The 18,182-nt window shown below is 43.6% G+C and overlaps 1 protein-coding gene across 1 annotated transcript; it reads right to left on the minus strand.

Moving 5' to 3' along the window:
• Positions 1 to 5,511: 5,511 nt before the first annotated feature.
• crabp2a (cellular retinoic acid binding protein 2, a) lies at positions 5,512 to 13,292 on the minus strand. Its single transcript, XM_070835303.1, has 4 exons — positions 13,000 to 13,292; positions 9,282 to 9,460; positions 8,512 to 8,628; positions 5,512 to 6,233 (listed from the first exon to the last, which is right to left on the minus strand). The coding sequence occupies exons 1-4, from the start codon at positions 13,079 to 13,081 to the stop codon at positions 6,183 to 6,185; spliced, it is 429 nt and encodes a 142-aa protein (XP_070691404.1). The 5' UTR covers positions 13,082 to 13,292; the 3' UTR covers positions 5,512 to 6,182.
• Positions 13,293 to 18,182: the final 4,890 nt, after the last annotated feature.

Below are 18,182 nucleotides of genomic sequence, written 5' to 3' on the forward strand. Positions count from 1 at the left end.
TCACAAGGTTTTCACACACTGTTGCTGGTATTGTGGCCCATTCCTCCATGCAAATCTCCTCTAGAGCAGTGATGTTTTGGGGCTGTCGCTGGGCAACACGGACTTTCAACTCCCTCCAAAGATTTTCTATGGGGTTGAGATCTGGAGACTGGCTAGGCCACTCCAGGACCTTGAAATGCTTCTTACGAAGCCACTCCTTCGTTGCCCGGGCGGTGTGTTTGGGATCATTGTCATGCTGAAAGACCCAGCCATGTTTCATCTTCGATGCCCTTGCTGATGGAAGGAGATTTTCACTCAAAATCTCACGATGCATGGCCCCAGTCATTCTTTCCTTTACACGGATCAGTCGTCCTGGTCCCTTTGCAGAAAAACAGCCCCAAAGCATGATGCCACCCCCATGCTTCACAGTAGGTATGGTGTTCTTTGGATGCAACTCAGCATTCTTTCTCCTCCAAACACGACAAGTTGAGTTTTTACCAAAAAGTTCTATTTTGGTTTCATCTGACCATATGACATTCTCCCAATCCTCTTCTGGATCATCCAAATGCTCTCTAGCAAATTTCAGACGGGCCTGGACATGTACTGGCTTAAGCAGGAGGACACATCTGGCACTGTAGGATTTGAGTCCCTGGCGGTGTAGTGTGTTACTGATGGTAGCCTTTGTTACTTTGGTCCCAGCTCTCTGCAGGTCATTCACTAGGTCCCCCTGTGTGGTTCTGGGATTTTTGCTCACCGTTTTTGTGATCATTTTGACCCCACGGGGTGAGATCTTGCATGGAGCCCCAGATCGAGGGAGATTATCAGTGGTCTTGTATGTCTTCCATTTTCTAATAATTGCTCTCACAGTTGATTTCTTCACACCAAGCTGCTTACCTATTGCAGATTCAGTCTTCCCAGCCTGGTGCAGGTCTACAATTTTGTTTCTGGTGTCCTTTGACAGCTCTTTAGTCTTGGCCATAGTGGAGTTTGGAGTGTGACTGTTTGAGGTTGTGGACAGGTGTCTTTTATACTGATAACGAGTTCAAACAGGTGCCAGTAATACAGGTAACGAGTGGAGGACAGAGGAGCCTCTTAAAGAAGAAGTTACAGGTCTGTGAGAGCCAGAAATCTTGCTTGTTTGTAGGTGACCAAATACTTATTTTACCGAGGAATTTACCAATTAATTCATTAAAAATCCTACAATGTGATTTCCTGGATTCTTTCCCCCCATTCTGTCTCTCATAGTTGAAGTGTACCTATGATGAAAATTACAGGCCTCTCTCATCTTTTTAAGTGGGAGAACTTGCACAATTGGTGGCTGACTAAATACTTTTTTGCCCCACTGTATATGGAAGACACATTTTTTTAAAAATCTGTTGATCCGTGTTGAAAGCACACTAGCTGCGGAGGATACATTTATCTTAACAAAGCAAGTCATGGGTGAAGTTGGCAGTGTGTGTGTGCGTGTGTGTGCGTGTGTGCTCCACTTTATGCATCGCTGTGTGTGAGTGTGTCTTGACAGTGAGCTGATCGTATAAAAAAAGGAATGAGTCATGAAGTTATGACAGATGATCACCCTGTAATGCCTGATAATCCTCCGGGGCATCTCTGTTCACAACTCTTCTTTCTCACTCTCTCCCTCTCTTCATATAATTCTTATGTTGCTGGCTACAAGTGTACATGCAAGGCTATATGACCAAAGTATGCTGACACGTACTCCCATATACATTTGCGCACAGAATACAGTTACAGACAGCAGCATACTCAACCTTAACAATAGACTGTATGTATCCTTTTACTTTGTATGCTGCACTTGTGCCCAAAAGTTGCTTTGCTGTATTTTGGTGTCCACACACAAAGTAGAGTGTGTGAATTTGAAATATATATCCTAAATACAAAGTCCTACATGAGTTTAAAAAAATGTATCTCTCTCTTTAACGTCTCCACCACTCTGCTTCTTTCTTTTATTCTTTATCCGTCTATATCTGTATAAGAGTATCCTCCATCTTCCCATCATCTCTCTCAGTTTATCCAGAGGTCACCGTCAGAGTCTGTAATCAAATTTATCATTACATTCCTCATCTCTACAAAGACTTTATTCAGCCTGGCTGTGGTATACTGTAAGGCCATTGTCTTGGATGATGATGATGCCCATGGAGGACTAGTGATATCCGTCTGGGGATTCTCCCCACTGAACCAAGAGCACATCTGAAAAGGTCTCAGCAAACATGCACAAATAAACCTTTGGCCCCGTTTCCGTCTAAGTGGATGAATCATCTTTTATAAAGTTAGACAAGGTCTTTAAAAGGAAGCCTTCGTCCTGACCTCACTCCTCCTTTAGTCTCTGACTCAATGTCTCCATGTCTCTCCATTGCTCTCCTGTTTGATTTTCTTTTCCCTAATGGAAGGATTCCCTGCCCAGACATTAAAGAGGAGAGTTTTGCTCAGTTTTTTGGTTGGTGTCCTGTGTGGCTCAGTGGACCAAGGTGCCAACCAAGCACTCTTGATTTCCAGACTTCTTCCCATGACCTTTACTGAATACCTTTCCCACTCGCTCATGTCTTTCATCTGACTTACCAACTTGACATCTTCACAGAGAAAGACAGAAAATTCAAAAGATAATTTAGCATCATACTCAAAACCTAATATCTGTATGTGAACCTGTGGATAATTGTGTTTACTTGTGTGTCAAGAGGATCAGTGTGGCTTTGGTGACTCCTTTTTTCTTCTTTTTCTCCCTTAAAACATTCAAATTCTTGCGATGGAAGAGCTGCAGCAGCGTATGTGTTTGTGTGTGTGTGGTATGCCCTCGTGTGCTATTCTTGACCAATGTTTTAAAAGAGGCCTCAAAGGATCCTGGGTGGTCTAATTGCGTTTGCCACAGGAGATTGGCGCACTTTACCTCAGTGCATGTCGCTGCTAGATGTGTGTATCAGGTTTGCAGGTGTGTGTGGGTGTAAATCAATATCCTGGACAGAGACCGTACAGTATGTGAGGGTGTTTAATGACACTCACCTGTCATCACACTGTCGCATGCTCGTTTTATGAATTTGTGTGTATGTGTATGTGTGTGCAGCAGACTATTCCAAAGACATGGGGGCTTCTGCCTCCTTTCCCCCCATCACACTATCCCTCTCAGCCACCCACAGGCATTTTTCTATGCGCCTTCCCACTTCTTTACTATCTAACCCAGAATGCACTTGACCTGCACGGCAATAATTACTTCAACTATATCACAAATCACCCATCTTGACTTTTGTGACATACTCTAAAGTATGCAGACGAGTACACACACACACTCCACCCCTACCTGCACATAAGTCATCTGTCAAACTGCAGGCTGGTGGCACCTAAACTAACCTGCGCTTACACAAACATCAATAGCACCAGTGTTAGCTTTGTATTCAGATGGCTTCTGATCGCCTATGATCACCTTGTTAGACACATTACATGCGTATACTAATTCCACTTCATTCTGATGAGTGCATTAGTTATGTCTTGGTGTATCGTTCTCCATACAGGTATTTTTTATTTTGTGGGTGTGCTTTTATTCTATCTACGGTATGCTCCTGTTTATTTCTTGACTTACTTGAGGTATTTGAGGTATGTTTGTCACAGTGTTGCCAAACTGTGTTTTGTTCCTTGTTGTGCTTTCTGCAAAGCCTAAAACCTGCAGGGATAACGATGCAGTCAGGATGTCGGCAGCAGAGACTGCTCAGTTTGTTCCTGTTTTTCAGACCCTCTTGTGGTGCTACTTCTTTGTGGAGGTTTCACAGGTTTTTGTGCACCAGGCAGTTTGTCCGCTCACCTTTTGGGTGAGCCATGACTGTGTTTTATGAGCTGCGTGTACAGTGTGAGTGTTTGATGGTATGTGTGAAGAGTTCCCAGAATGTGTGTTTTTAGTTTGGTATGGGAATGTGTGTATGTGTGTGTGTATATGTGTATATGTGTGTTTTTTACAGGGGTCCGATGCAGGCCGGGCGTTTTGAAGGGGGCCAGACAGCTGCCTTTTACTGCCCCAGGGGGTAATAAACAGTGAGGGAGGGGTAGTTATTTACCCCTTTTATTAGGGCAGGAGGCAGAGGAGGGGACTTTATTGAGGTCACACTGTAACTACACACAGCTGCAGGGCAAGAAGAGAAATAAAGAAGAGATAGTTTGTTAAAAAAGAAAAAGAAGAGCTGTTCTAGCATCACTAAATTCCTCTCTCAGGAACCCCTCCCTATCTAGTTTTTACTTGTCATAAACCTGTGTGCGTGCGTGTGTGAACCCGGAGTCATCCATCTTTCTCCACAGCCCCTTTTTCATTTCCAGGTCCCTTAACAGCCCACTCCTTGTTAAGCACATCTGCTGTCAATCAGCTGTACCCTGTAATCCAATTGGCATTTCCTGTCGTTGGAGACACGCCCACACTGACCCTCACACTCTGACCATTTGATGATTGGTCAGGTAGTTCACTGTCCGACCCAAAATGGTCCCAAGTTGACTTTCTATTTGTCTATTCATCTCCTTGGTTTCCATAACAACAGATGGTCCTTAAATTAGAGACATTTTAAGAAATTCAACATTTTGGCAAATATGCTTGTTCGCTTTCTTGCTGAGAGTTAGGTGAGACGATTGATACCATTCACATGTCTGTACAGTCACTATGGTAAATGAATATAGCAATATCCATCAGATGGTTAGCAGTAAGACTAGAACAGGAGGTAACAGGTAGCCTGACCCCATAAAAACGTAGCAAAATTCAATTAACATACCAATTAACATATATCATATCTGCGGTGTTTAATCCACTCAAAAACTGAACTGTAAAAGACAGTTTTCCATTTTGTGGGGATGGATAGTGGTGGGGCAAACTACAATGGACTGTTTTTCGTACTGTTTCTTAACTAGTCTTTACCAAATAGTCCGACACTCGTAAAACATTTTTACACTTTGGTATTTGCATGAATTAAACAAACATGTATCAATCTCCTCATCAAAAGTAAAACATATTTCCCAAACTGTTGAAGTATGCCTTTAAGTCAAGCAGCCTTTAAAGACTTTCCAGAGAAATATGAACCAAATTTAACCAATTGGCAAACAAAAATGGAAATAAAACAGAGCAGTCTAATAGTGGCAGTCCCTCAGCTGGCTCTCTGTGTGTCGCCTCAAATGCCACGAAAAAAAAATGCAGAATGAGCGGATCCACATGAAATGTGTGATAAAAGTGATCAGACAGCAAAAATGTGAAATGCAAAATGTCGTGTGGCAGGAATAACGAGGGCATGCAGAGAGATGACTGACAGAGAGAGAAAGGCGGGAGGGATGGTAAGACAAAAAACCGAGAGGGAGCGAGACAGACTGGAAGGGAGGGGACAGACAAGTTATTCTAGCTGCAGACAGCTGACAGAAAGCCTAAAATAAGATGGAGCCATCTAATGTGCGCACATTCTGCAGCTACACTCACAAACCATAAAACATATGCACTGTTAAATGCTTTTATGCTCCTAATGGTTTTCGCCACAGGAGGGCCAAGAATCGACGTCAAGCTGAGTTCATATTGTGCTTTATTGTTTTTCCATAAAAAGTGTTGCTTTCTATGATCACATTTCATATAAAAGAGACACAAAGTAAAAACTGTAGCCGTACTGTTTCAGACTCTAGTGTAGTAATAAATATAAAAGGTGGACATGAGATAGGAAAGGTTAAAGTTGTGGGGCAGGGCTACAGGAACAGAGAGGGAGGACACATCAAAACTGACCTGAAAATGGAAGAGCTCATAGATTGGTTTACACATCTACAAATATAGTCTCACACCTCCTCTGCTGCCACACACACACACACACACACACACACACACACACACACACACACACACACACACACACACACACACACCACACACATACACACGTACAATGCCAAATAAATGAGCTGTCACTCAGCAAATTCAACATGTAATGCAACATACATATCAAAACCCAGCTGGTCATGTTTGATAAAAACAGAGAGACAGGCTGATAGGAGCTAAGACCATTGTGTAGATATGAGGACATATTATTCAGTTACTACACTTACATTACATAGTGAAGCTAGATACTGGAATAAAGCTATATACTGGTATCTCTCAGCGCTGCCTTAACAAAGGGGAGCAGTGATGCAAGTGGTGATGCAGGAGACGGAGGGGGGCTGGAAGGACGAAAAGTGAGAAGTGCTCTTGTTCATTGTCGCTCGTAGACTCTGGTGCATACCACATCATCTGCTCTCATGGTCTGAAAAGGGAGCAGAATGTGGATGTTTAAAGTCGTCACTCACACGTCAAAACACTGGCACAGTCATCCACAGTTCAAAAGTTATAAAAATTTAAGTATTTTACAAGCCATTATTGTTGGTTTTCTCTAACCCCCCAAATTGAGCTGATTTTAATGTCTCCAGCAGTTGAGGCCAACATAATTTCACTTTGGCAAACAATTTTGAACAAACATTATGTACGGAAAGTTGTGTAAGCAACCCAACAAGGAACACAGTTACTTTACTGCTGTCTTCTGTCGTTGTGGGTTTGGTGCTTAAGAGAATATCAGGAGACTCAGATTTGAACATACTACCAACCCTCAAGCAACCATTGCCCCATAAATACTTGTTCTGTTTGCAGTTCAGTTGAAAAAGCTATTTACTCCTGGGGACTGTGGAGAATGCATGTGTCAGCTCCGGTTGGACTAGTTTACCGGTCGACCTGGGTTTAACAATTTCATTTTTTTATTCAACCTGAAGTGCCAGCTGGGTGGGGTGTCTTATTAAATATTTGTGTGTAGTCAGGCACCTTATCACTCACAGAAGAGATGTTAGGGAACTGTCGGCAGGAGAACAAAACGCTGCAGACTCGTAAAAATCATTAGAAAAATCGTATTTGATCCAGAGCTGTTTAGTGTTGCTGCACACAACATGCTAATTATTTGTCGGCCTTGTTCTCTTTTGATTTTTGCTTTCGTGGCTTCACGCTGATGCCTGTACTTGCATTTGTAATCTGGACTGAAGCTCTTTCATCATCTGCCAGGAGAATAATTAGAGCAGCTTTGTGGTACTCTAAGCACAAGTTTATTATTCATTGTACAAAGGTAACAATCTATAGCCTGAGTAATTTTGTTGTACAAATCAGATACCAATAAAGTACACACCGATAATTATCAGTGCAAAAATGTCAGGACAATAGAGGAAGATTTATTAAGTATCGTTTAAATGCCAGTACTCGTTAAATATGGGATGCAAGACACAATAATGTCATTCCTAGATAACAAAGTAGGGTGTGTTTGAAAAATTTAGTAACAATACTGATATTCCCACACATATATAAATGTATAATATAGTTTTGGTGTAATTCATTATAAATGTACAATATATTTACAAGAAATCCTGGGGTACAGTAGGATTACATAATAAATGGTACGAGTTTTTAAATATGGTGTATGAACGGTGTATTAAATAACTAAATTGGTACATTAATTTTATTACTCAGTATGTTTTTAAAAGTATTAAATAGTAACTGAAATATATGGGTATAGTAACGTAGGTATAAGGTAGGAGGATACAGCTCATGTCCACTTAACAAGCAGGTTGTCTTGTCAAATTTGCTATTTCATAAACAATACGGGGGCTGAATTACTTACAGCACTTTGGCTCAATAACAAATGTGATTTTTGAACAATGAACAGTGTAGAACATGACATATTGACCTCTCAAGAGAGTCCCTAAACAATAACAGTCTATCCTGAATGATTGTATTATTCTATTATACCATCAGACAAACCATTTACAAGAATTAGTCAGTTAGTATGTTGTGTTTAGTCACTGCTTAAGAATTAAAAACAACTTCTTGACTGCAGACATTTTGTTTTTTACAAAAAGTCAATCATGAGGTTTCTCACACGTTTTCTGGTGTGCTTTCACTGAACGTATTAGGCTTCATGGAGATTTGCAATATTTGTGCTGAAGTACTGGAATATTCAACAAACGTGTGGAGCACTTAATTTGAGTATTCCAGTATGGGGTTAATACAGTGACTGGTGTTGCATGTAATCCTCCATGTCTCGCTCCCTTTCTTTCCTGTCATCTCTCCACTGTTGGCGGTCCCATTAATGCACAAGTAAATCTTAACCAAAGTTTCACTTACTAGCTTTTTCTCACATTCTTCTTCAGCAGAGGAAGTTAGTATGAGATGTCATCAGTTGTTATCTATTATATGACCAAATGTTCCCTACTTAAATCATATGAGAAATCTCCATGACAACTGAGTAAGCGCCATCTGCTGATGAAGACTGTGAGATGGAGTTAAAAGCTTCAGAAAAGGCTAGTAAATCGGATTTGAGTGAATTATTTCATTTTGTTGTCAATCAAAATCAAGTTGATTTGTAACTCTGGTTGTGTGACTTGGGTCCACAACACCACACGTTTACTTATTACTCTGTAATTTGTGCTCTATAATCGGTAGTAAAATTCTACCCTTGTTGGCTCTAAATCTAAACTCCAGCTCGGTGGGTAGTTTGTGTGCTTTACCAGGATCAGCTTGCCGTCATTGGTGATCTCCCGAGTCCAGGATGTCTTAGGCCCCTCTCCTTTCTGCAGAATTTGCTCACAACTGATCTTACTGTCGGTCTCCCAACGTGGATAACTCTGGGGACAGAGAAAAGGGGAAGAAAAACAATTAGACTCATCAGGTTAATTGGTGGATATTTAGATGAATGAATGCACACATGTTTACAATGCAATTCAGTGAGAAAGGGAGATAATGAGAGAGCGGCTAACGGAGGGAGGAAAAAAGGAAGGTGGAGCAGAGCGATCACTGAGAGGTGATAACTTGTGATGCGCTCATCGTTACAAAAGTGAAGCACTGGCTGGTTGCGTGTGTTTGCTTTGGAGACGGCCAAACAGAGGCCACCTATGGGAAAACTGGGAAAGCAACGGAGAATTAGGGCGGAGGACGGAGGGCAGGAAAGGGCAAGAAGTGGGAACTGAGGGAAGTTGAAAGGGGTTGTAAAAAGAGTTAAGGAGCATAGTGTAGCATGATAGGTCTTTGGAGACCAAGGGAGGGGTGAAGATATGCTATCAGTCCAAATATGATGAAAGGCCAAATGAAACAGATTGATGTAATCTGGATTGCTCCCTCCTCACACGCCTGTTTCCTCTGTGTATATGGACCCCACAACTTGGCTAAAAGATTTGGACCCCTCAAAGGAGGAAAACAAGTTTCAGTGTGTGTATGCGTACATGCAGTGAATCATAAGTGAGGGAGCATTTATAAATGTTTGTGTCCATATGTTGTGTACCGTGCAGGGACGTCCGTCCACCGTGGCCTCATTGAACTCCTGCCCCACGGTGAAGGTGATGTGGGTGGTGCGGACTGTGGTTGATGTTTTAATGGACATCGTCTCTCCGTCCTGCGTGATCTCCACTAGGGGCTTGGAGGCCGCCTTCACCGCAATCATACGCAGCATCTTCTTCACATCTAACGAAAAAAAACACAAGCGCAGGTAAGACAAGGCGATAACGATAAAACTAGAAAGACTACATGTAAGAAAAGAGTCAGAGGTTCACATGAAGGACACAAGTAAATGTTTGCCACTGTTGTGGCTACTTTGAACAAATATTCCCATGAAAGCAGTACACACCTATTGTTCAAGGGGTAAATTCAGTTCATGAGGACAAAACTTTTTTGCATCACTTGTTTGCGGTTTATATTATACAGCCCTAAGGAGCAGGGCAAATAAAACCCGTTTTTACAAAATTATGCAAATCGGCAGGCCTTAGGCAGTGTGTGTGTGCGTGTGTGTGTTTGAGTGGTGTGGTGTTGCTGCTTGTTCACACTGTTCTCCTGCAGACTCAGGGTAAAACGAGCAGCCAAGCTTTGCACAGCTCTGTCCAATAATGATGACAGAGGAAACAATGAGGTCATATGACAAAGCATGCCCAGCACATCTGCATTCCCCCAACACTTCATCATCACACAGTCACAGACTCGAACACTTAGACTAATATGGTCTTTTGTACTTTCTGCAGTGTAATGGGCATTATTCACCTCTTTATAGATAATGAATAGCACAGTCATATTCCCATAGTGTGTTGCAATGGAACTGAAGATACAGTGTGGGAAAAGAGAGGGAACGAGGAGCAGACTGGTGGGGGGAGGGAAGGAGGGGGTCGGACAGACGAAGGGCTGTGGTCTGTGTGTGGTGTGTGAAGATCTCTGTCCGAGTGTGAGGGGAAGTGTGTGCACGTCGTACAGTGTGTGTCTGCTGTCGAGTTGGGTTTCGCACTTCTCACCTCTCACACATTCCCACCTGTCACCAAGGGTAAATATATACACACTCATACATGCCCTCTCGGAGATGCACAGTCATTCTGCATGCATCAGGATGTCCAGGCATACTCTGTATGCACTGTAGGCACTACACACATGGCAAAGTATGTATGTGCATTGTCATCGTCTCAGTGTGTGCAGATGAATTTAGTGTAAACTGTGTAAAACACTGTGTAAGAACATCACACAAACATTTTCACTCTTTGGCAGCAGGGATTTGTTTTTTGTGCTGTACTTAAGTGCAATATTTGCTGTACTAGTAGAAGTATTTCACTCTCTCAAATACAACTTTACATCATTTATTGCAAAAATAAGATACATCACTATAGATTAAACTGATCAACAGTCTGTAAATGTAACTTAAAATGCATCATAAAATTAATCCAGTTATATAGTATATAGAATGTAATTATCTGTGATAATAGGTATTATTTAAGTAAATAATGTAAATACTTCTTCCTCCACTGCATTCAGTAATGTGGTGGCAAAGGTGCAGAGATGATTGGTTGATTAATTGATTTATTGATCAATATGGTTAATGATCATTTAGCCTATTAAGCAAAACATGTCAAACATTTGTTTGTTGCTGTTTCAAAAAATGGGCAGATTTGTGACTTTTCTCCATTTGTCTTCATTTTTGAATTAGCAAATGAAAAGTATCATTAGTTTAACCATAAAGACCTCCATTTGGTGACTGTTGAGAAATCACACACAAAAATCCAAAATCAGATAATGTTCAGCTATGGCCTGAAAGCACAAATAAACTAAAATAGACAAACAAAAAATGATACATTTGGCAGCTATGGCTCCCCTGTGTGTGTATATTATGACTCTACATTATAAAGTATAATATACATTAAGTAAAATGTCAGCCATTAAAGGTGAGTAAACTGATTTAACACAGCACATCACTGCAAACGCAGCTCCAGGAATCTTAGATGAATCAATAACTCTGCTTGAGGAAAAAAGTCTCTCCTTCCTGCAAGTTTGGATTATTTTAGGCAACAAGCTGGCCTGCAGACACTCACTGACCTCTGCGTCTCTCTAGCCTGTTGGCTCAGACACAGGAGTCAAGTGCTGACCTGTGGACCATTTGGGAGCTGCACAGGGGGCTGAAGCTTCTCAAGTAACTTCCAGTTGTTAGAAGTTAGAAATTACCTGAACAGACTTTTGCAAACCTGTGACCAAACCGCTTAAATTCACACAGACCTGGCCACATGAGGACTCACACACATACGCATAGAGAGATAGATGGTTTGGGTCAGAGGTCAAAGATCAGAGGGAAGAGGAAGCATTTGGGACAAGGGGAGACGAGGGAAGGCGGGAGGAGAGCGGGAGTGAGGAAAGGAATAGAGGATGGTGCTGGGTGCTGACAGGCTCCATACAGCTGCGCTTCGCCCCCCAATGACACCAAGGGCCATTCCCCTCTGTCAGTCATACCAGTGCAGTATAGGAACCTGTGTGTGTGTGTGTGTGTGTGTGTGTGTGTAGACATGGGTAAGAGGGTATTGTGTTACTTAGGGGTGTTTAACCTGCACTCCTGTAGCATTTCCTCCTCTATGACTACTTTGTCTTACACTTCTCTCTGCACACATTTCACAAAGAAGCGCACACTAGCACATACAGGTGTATATACATGCAAAAACCTGCACAAATGCTGACAGATGACCCCAGCTCTCGAAATTATGCGCACGGTGCTTTATCATATTGTCATATTTTCCTTTGTTATTGCCACCCGCTTTCCACACACACACATACACACACACACACACACACACACACGGGGGGGGGGGGGGGGAGTAAGGGACCCATTAAACGCTAACTGGTGCGTCAGTCCAACAGTGAAATTGGAATTCGCGCTCCCGCCCGGTGGTGATGTGTCTATATAAAGAACAATAGAGCTATTTGACAGCTATTTCAATAACCTCCTTATGTAGTAGACTGCGCGCGTATGTGTGTGTGTGCTCGTGTGTGTGTGTGTATGTGTGTGTGAGAGAGAGAATGTATATGAGAAAGCGAGATAAAAGACTCCGTTATCAAGTCTCTCAGTCATCCATGTGCGCTCAGGCGATGATATAAACTCCAGGTGTGCACTGGCAAGTCATTTAATGGGAATTGGCTACTGACAACAGACGAGTCTACGCGCACGCACGCGCGCGCAAACACCCACCCAGATGCCTGCCGAAGCTGCACATGCATCGATGCAGTGATGTGACAAAACTGTGTGAAACTCAGCAGCAGGTGTTTGTCACTTCAGATAATGATGTGACTGTCCCGCACTGTATCGTGCCATAACGGTCCTCACACACACACAATCTGAGGTTGTGACACAGACAGATGTGCCGCCGTTTGTCTCTATTGTGTTAGCAGGGGAGGCCAAAGGGGGGAGTAGAGAGGAAGAGGGGTGAGGCTGGCTGGGGGCCAAGCGCTGAATTTTGGGTTCTGCAGAATGACAAAGACCCCCCACCCATGCGGTACAGAGGGTGATCCCCGCTGGTGCACGGACACAGGGGAAGATTTGACCTATAATGTGCTGAGGAAGCTACAGTTTGAGCTGACACATCAGATCTGGGTCATTACGCACGAAAATAAAAGCTTCATAAGACATCACTTTAAAAAAAAAACGAGTCACGCTGCCATTAGGCCACGGTGAGGTTTTTTTTTGCATCATTATTTTCATCACTTACTCAATGTTTTCAGGAGTTCCTCGAAGTTTTCAGAACTCTTCATCTCCCAGGTGCCGGCAAAATTTGGGATTTTGCGCTCCATTTTAGACAGCAGGTAGTTTGCGGATTAATGTGGGTGAACTGTTAGGTCCAAGTGCGCTGCTGTAACTGCGCCTCTTGCGTCAAAAGTGCTCCAACTGTCCCCACTGAATGTGGACTGGGTGTGTGGGTGCGCCGGATGGTGTAGTTATTTCTGCCTTCTTCTCAGGATGAGTGCCACAGCTCTTCTCTTATCTGGTTGCCGGTGCGCGTTATGAGCGGCTGCGCTACAAATGAATGGCACAGAAAGCAAAGATACTTGTATAGGGATGCACACGCCCCTTTCTATAGCGACACGCCCCGCAGGCCAACAGATTACAGGCAAACGTCCACGGTGCCTCAACCCGACCACGCCCCTGTAGGCAACATGTGTATCTCAGTGATTCCCACGCAACCAGCATTTGGAGACGCCTCTCATCCACGCGTGTATCTTGAGTCAACCTAAGCGACCGCGCCCTGATGGTCCTGTGCGCTCTGGAGACACCTCTGCACACTTGATATGATATTATATAAAATGTTTAGGTGTTTTGCCACTTGTGCTGCAGCCAGTAATGACACTCAATGATACCTCAATGCGGTCAGCTTATTAGTGCAAAACAGGGAGGATATCAGCCAGGCCAGTCTGTTGACAGAACATGTCGTCTTGGCAGGGCAGTGCGAAAGAAGAACCAGTCAACTGCCAGACTGGCAGACTGAATGGATGGCAGAGCTGAGAGCTCTCTCTCTCTCTCTCTCTCTCTCTCTCTCTCTCTCTCTCTCTCGCTGTGTGTGTGTGTGTGAGTGCGCGTGCGTGAGAGAGAGAGAGAGAGAGAGAGAGAGAGAGGCCAAGTTCACCCCCAGCCTCATGTGCGCCACGGCGCTGTGTCATAAAAATAAAAGCGGTGGTAATGGGATACAGCTTCTGGCCTCGACTGGTGGGCTATCCGTTTAACGGGGCCTGCGTCAGGGGGGAAAACACCCGAAGTTTAAAATAAGAGGTGGAATTGGCGCAGGTCGGCGGTGTCTCCTCGGTGCTTTTCGCCCCCCGCTGCTCGGACGGAAGAAAGGGGAAAGAGGAGGCGGAGATGCGGGGGCATTTGGAACAGCGCGTTAGACGGGTTTGTGGGGCAGGGTCAGGGGCCCGCAGGATCGGAGGTAGCCCTATAAAGAGCAGGCACCCTCACACACACACACACACACACACACACACACACACGCAAACACGCACACACGCGCTGGTGATGGATGGCACAGGGACAAAGCGGATGTTAACTATTGACTCTTGATGGATGATCCCATCCGCCACACTGCACGGGGAATTAGCGCGAGGTACACCGGGTGACTTGGAAGAAGAAGGGAGGGGGGTCATCAGGAGAACACCCCCCCCCCCTTCCTTCAACAAACCATAAGCTACACGTACATATCCTAATAAACCGACTCAGTGTCAGACACATAACAAAGACGCACTGAATAACAAAGGTGAAGAACAGCCTCAGATTGATATTTGGTAACTCGATATACACTTTTACGCACAGACCTGTGTCCAAATTCACCGCCTGCCATCGAGCCCTGGGGCTCTGTTTGATGTGAACAAAGCTCGCTCACATTGTTTCCTTCACCACCACACACACGCTCCTCATCGGCCACACACCATGCCACAATCACAGCATGTCCTCACAAGTTACTCCTGGTCCGAACAACAGAGGTGAGACATCAGACAACCATATCAGAGCTAATTTCCGTCCAGATCTCCCCTCTTTTTCTTTCCCATCATTCACTTTTTGCATCTTCCTTGCAGTTGTTAACCCCTTAAGGGTTTGCTCTGATTACATTTAAATAAAACTGCATGTCACTGATGTACAGTTTAAAAGGGAGACGGGTCCACATCTACTACAGAAGTATATTTAAACACAGCGTCAGTCTGCCTCACTGCTGCTATGGTGGGACTTGATCATGCCCCCAGTTTGAAAGTGACTGATGCAAATGCAAAGGTTACAATAGAGAGCTGTCTAGTGTTGGGAAAATTCATCTTCAGCCTCGCCGCAGGTCATTAGCGTATTACCATGACACAACAAGAAATGCATCAAAGGCCACTGAATCGAACAGGCAGCCGTGCAGTATAGCACAGCGACAGCCTCACCCATCTTGTGTGCGTGCTTTTCAGAGGGGGCTTGATAAAGAGCTCTGAAATGTGTGTGATGCTGCATGTCAGCACGTGATGACAAAGCACCGCTCAGCATTCAGATGCACTCAACCGTGCTGTGCTCCTCTCAACCTTTCTCTCGCCGCTCATTCCTTCCCTCCATTCCCCCTTTTCCTTTCTGCCTCTCCTTTACCTCACGCAACTTTCTCTCCCCCTTACCCCTTTCTTCCTCCTCCTCCTCCTGTCAGGCTTTTGTTCTTTTGTGCTGCTCTGACACATTCCTCTAGCACGTTGAAGAGAGGGAGAAGGGGAGAGGATGGAAAGGAGAAGAAAGAAAAGCGGGGGAAAGTTAGTGAGAAAGTTAGAGACTAGAGTGCAGGTCAATTTTTATCTCATTGTTGCGGAAAAAGGGATAGGGAGAGTGAGTCAGCAAAGAGAGACGGATGCCAAGAGAGCTGGGAGATCAAAGGCAAACAGATGGTGACAGAGATGGAGAGGTTGAGAAACAATGAATGAATGAAGGCAACAGATATGTAAAGAGAGACTCCTCTGTCTTTGGAGGTGTAAGAAGTATTAGTTTGCTCGCCCAGTGCCAACTTTACTTCACTCATCTCAATTTCCTCATGTTTCCCTTCCAGCTAATATCCACTAGTATACTGTCTCACTCATACCAAGAACATTGTTGGTAACCGATATCGCAAACTACCAACGCAGAGACTCACAGACTGCCACATGCAGGGAAAACAAAGTGTATTGTGACTTGTTTACAATAATGTTTGACTACCATCAGTTCATGAGTTCACGACAAAAGCGCACCAGAAAGCAATATTAATAAATATGGAAGAAAGAGACGCTGACAGTTTTCTCTTCCTCGTTTGGAATTCCTGATAGTTGGAGTGATATTTTATGGTGCTGAATTAGAAACTGAGTTACTACTAATCTATTCTGATAATCAGTCGTTTCGGTCCTTTCGGCATGAATTATTTGTTGTATTTGTTGTTCTTAGCTTCTCCACTGTGAGGATTTTCCGCATATGATTTATATAATTTTAAACTGAATGTGGTTGTTTTTTAAACTGTTGTATAAACAAAACAAGCAATTTAAAGACTTCACCTTGGATTCTGGAAAAATCAGATGGGCTTTTCTCACTGTTTTCAGGAATTTTATAGACTGAAATTGAAAATGATCATTATTTCCAGTTCAAATTTTTCATATCCATCTGCTTAACATTTGTATCTTGTGTTTTTCTCTCACCATGATTTAAACAGACATGTACAAATGTATCTTTTTTAAAAAAAGAGCATGAAATCTGAAAGTGAGGTACAGTTGTAGCAGTATAGATAGACTTTATTGATCCCCCATAGCGGGAAATTCACAATCATTATCTTATGGCCTTTTCCATCTGTGTCTTTGGTTTTGCGGAGCCTGTTTTATTCAGGCTGAGCCTTGTATCAACACTCACACCAGGGTGAACTCTGCAATATCACCATGCTCACTTCCTCTTGTGCTGCTTATTGTTTCCTTTTTCCTCTCCTTATTCAAATGACACAGGCTTGAACCATATCTGTGGAACATCAGTCTACAGACTAGTTGTCCCAAAGAGAGCTCACATGGGTGTAGAAAAGGAAACTGCATGTACCATATTACACTTTACACAACATTTGCTGTTTGTTTAGTACAGTGGTGCCCTGTTACGATCGTGGCTCTTGTCACATTCATGTTGCAATCGCAGTTTTTGAAAAGGAGCAACTTGTCTGCACAAGTTGGAGCCTTTTCGTGTGAAAGTGAGTGTGATCAGCCTGTAGTAAAGTCACACTTCAGTAGCATTCTCCACTTTATCATCCAGATGACCTCCAGTAAAAACCGCTCAACCCGGTAACCCCAGTAATCCCAGATGTGAACTTGACCCTGGCCTTCCCCACCACCAACTCCTGGAAGTCATTATCACTGGCCTTTACCCTCAGAGGAAGCCACTGGGTAAGATGTGCACATGCATGCAGACTAAAGTGCCATTAATTACAGTATCTCTCTCATGATTTACCTCTGCGTCAATGAAGGGGTAAGGGCCTCCCCATGGGGTTGTAATATAAATCTGAAGGGCTGGGAGAAGATTAATTGGTCATGAAAGAAAGCTGGTCTGTGACACAAAGTGGTGTCTTTTTCCTTCATCTTCGCTCTTATCTTGTGAAATACTGGACAGCCTAATACCTCTAAAAATTACAGCCTCACATGCAAAAATCTCTGACAGCACACACTGAGTTTGCAAGAGGACGTTTCATTTACGACAGCTGCCTGACTGACGGCCGCGGTGACACACGTTTACAGCCAAAAGTGTGCGCAGAACTGTGGGCTGCTGGCATCACGCTGACCCACCAACCCATGTGGGTTCGATTAGGACAGAGGAGACGGGAAGCATTTAACTACATACGAGAAAGTTAGAGGCTGAGAATGAAGGAGACCAAAGAGCGACGAGGAAAAAATAATTTTCAAAAAAGGAACAGAGAAAGAGAATGGAGACAGAAAGTCAAGTGTGCATGTGTGTTCTTGGGTCTTTGTGATATTGTGCGTGTACAGTGGTGTGTGTAATCACAGCCTGCCAAAATCCTAACAAAAAAAAAGCAGGGGCAAAAGTTCATCATTTCAAGGCAAGACGAGGCCAGCCTTGTGTGAGCGCTGTAAGTACGGGCCTCCTCTGCTTTGTCTTCATAAATGTGTGTGTGTATGTGTGTTGAAATCTTCCTCTACCAGACATTTGGTAATCATTTGTTATCCTTCTTGGGTAAAAGCATAAATTACAGGAGTGGAACAGAAAGCGTCAGACACAAATCATTATTTAACATCCTGCCCACACACGTCACGTCACTGCACCCAGGAAGTTTTGTCTTCAAAGCATCAGTATATTAGAGTGGACTGCGTGTGTGTACGTGAGTCAAACTTTAGTCTCCTTGTGTACATGAGACTAAACCTCCAGATGCCTGGGCAG

The sequence above is a fragment of the Pempheris klunzingeri genome, chromosome 8, assembly GCF_042242105.1.
Source record: "Pempheris klunzingeri isolate RE-2024b chromosome 8, fPemKlu1.hap1, whole genome shotgun sequence".
In the NCBI taxonomy this organism is placed as follows: domain Eukaryota; kingdom Metazoa; phylum Chordata; class Actinopteri; order Acropomatiformes; family Pempheridae; genus Pempheris; species Pempheris klunzingeri.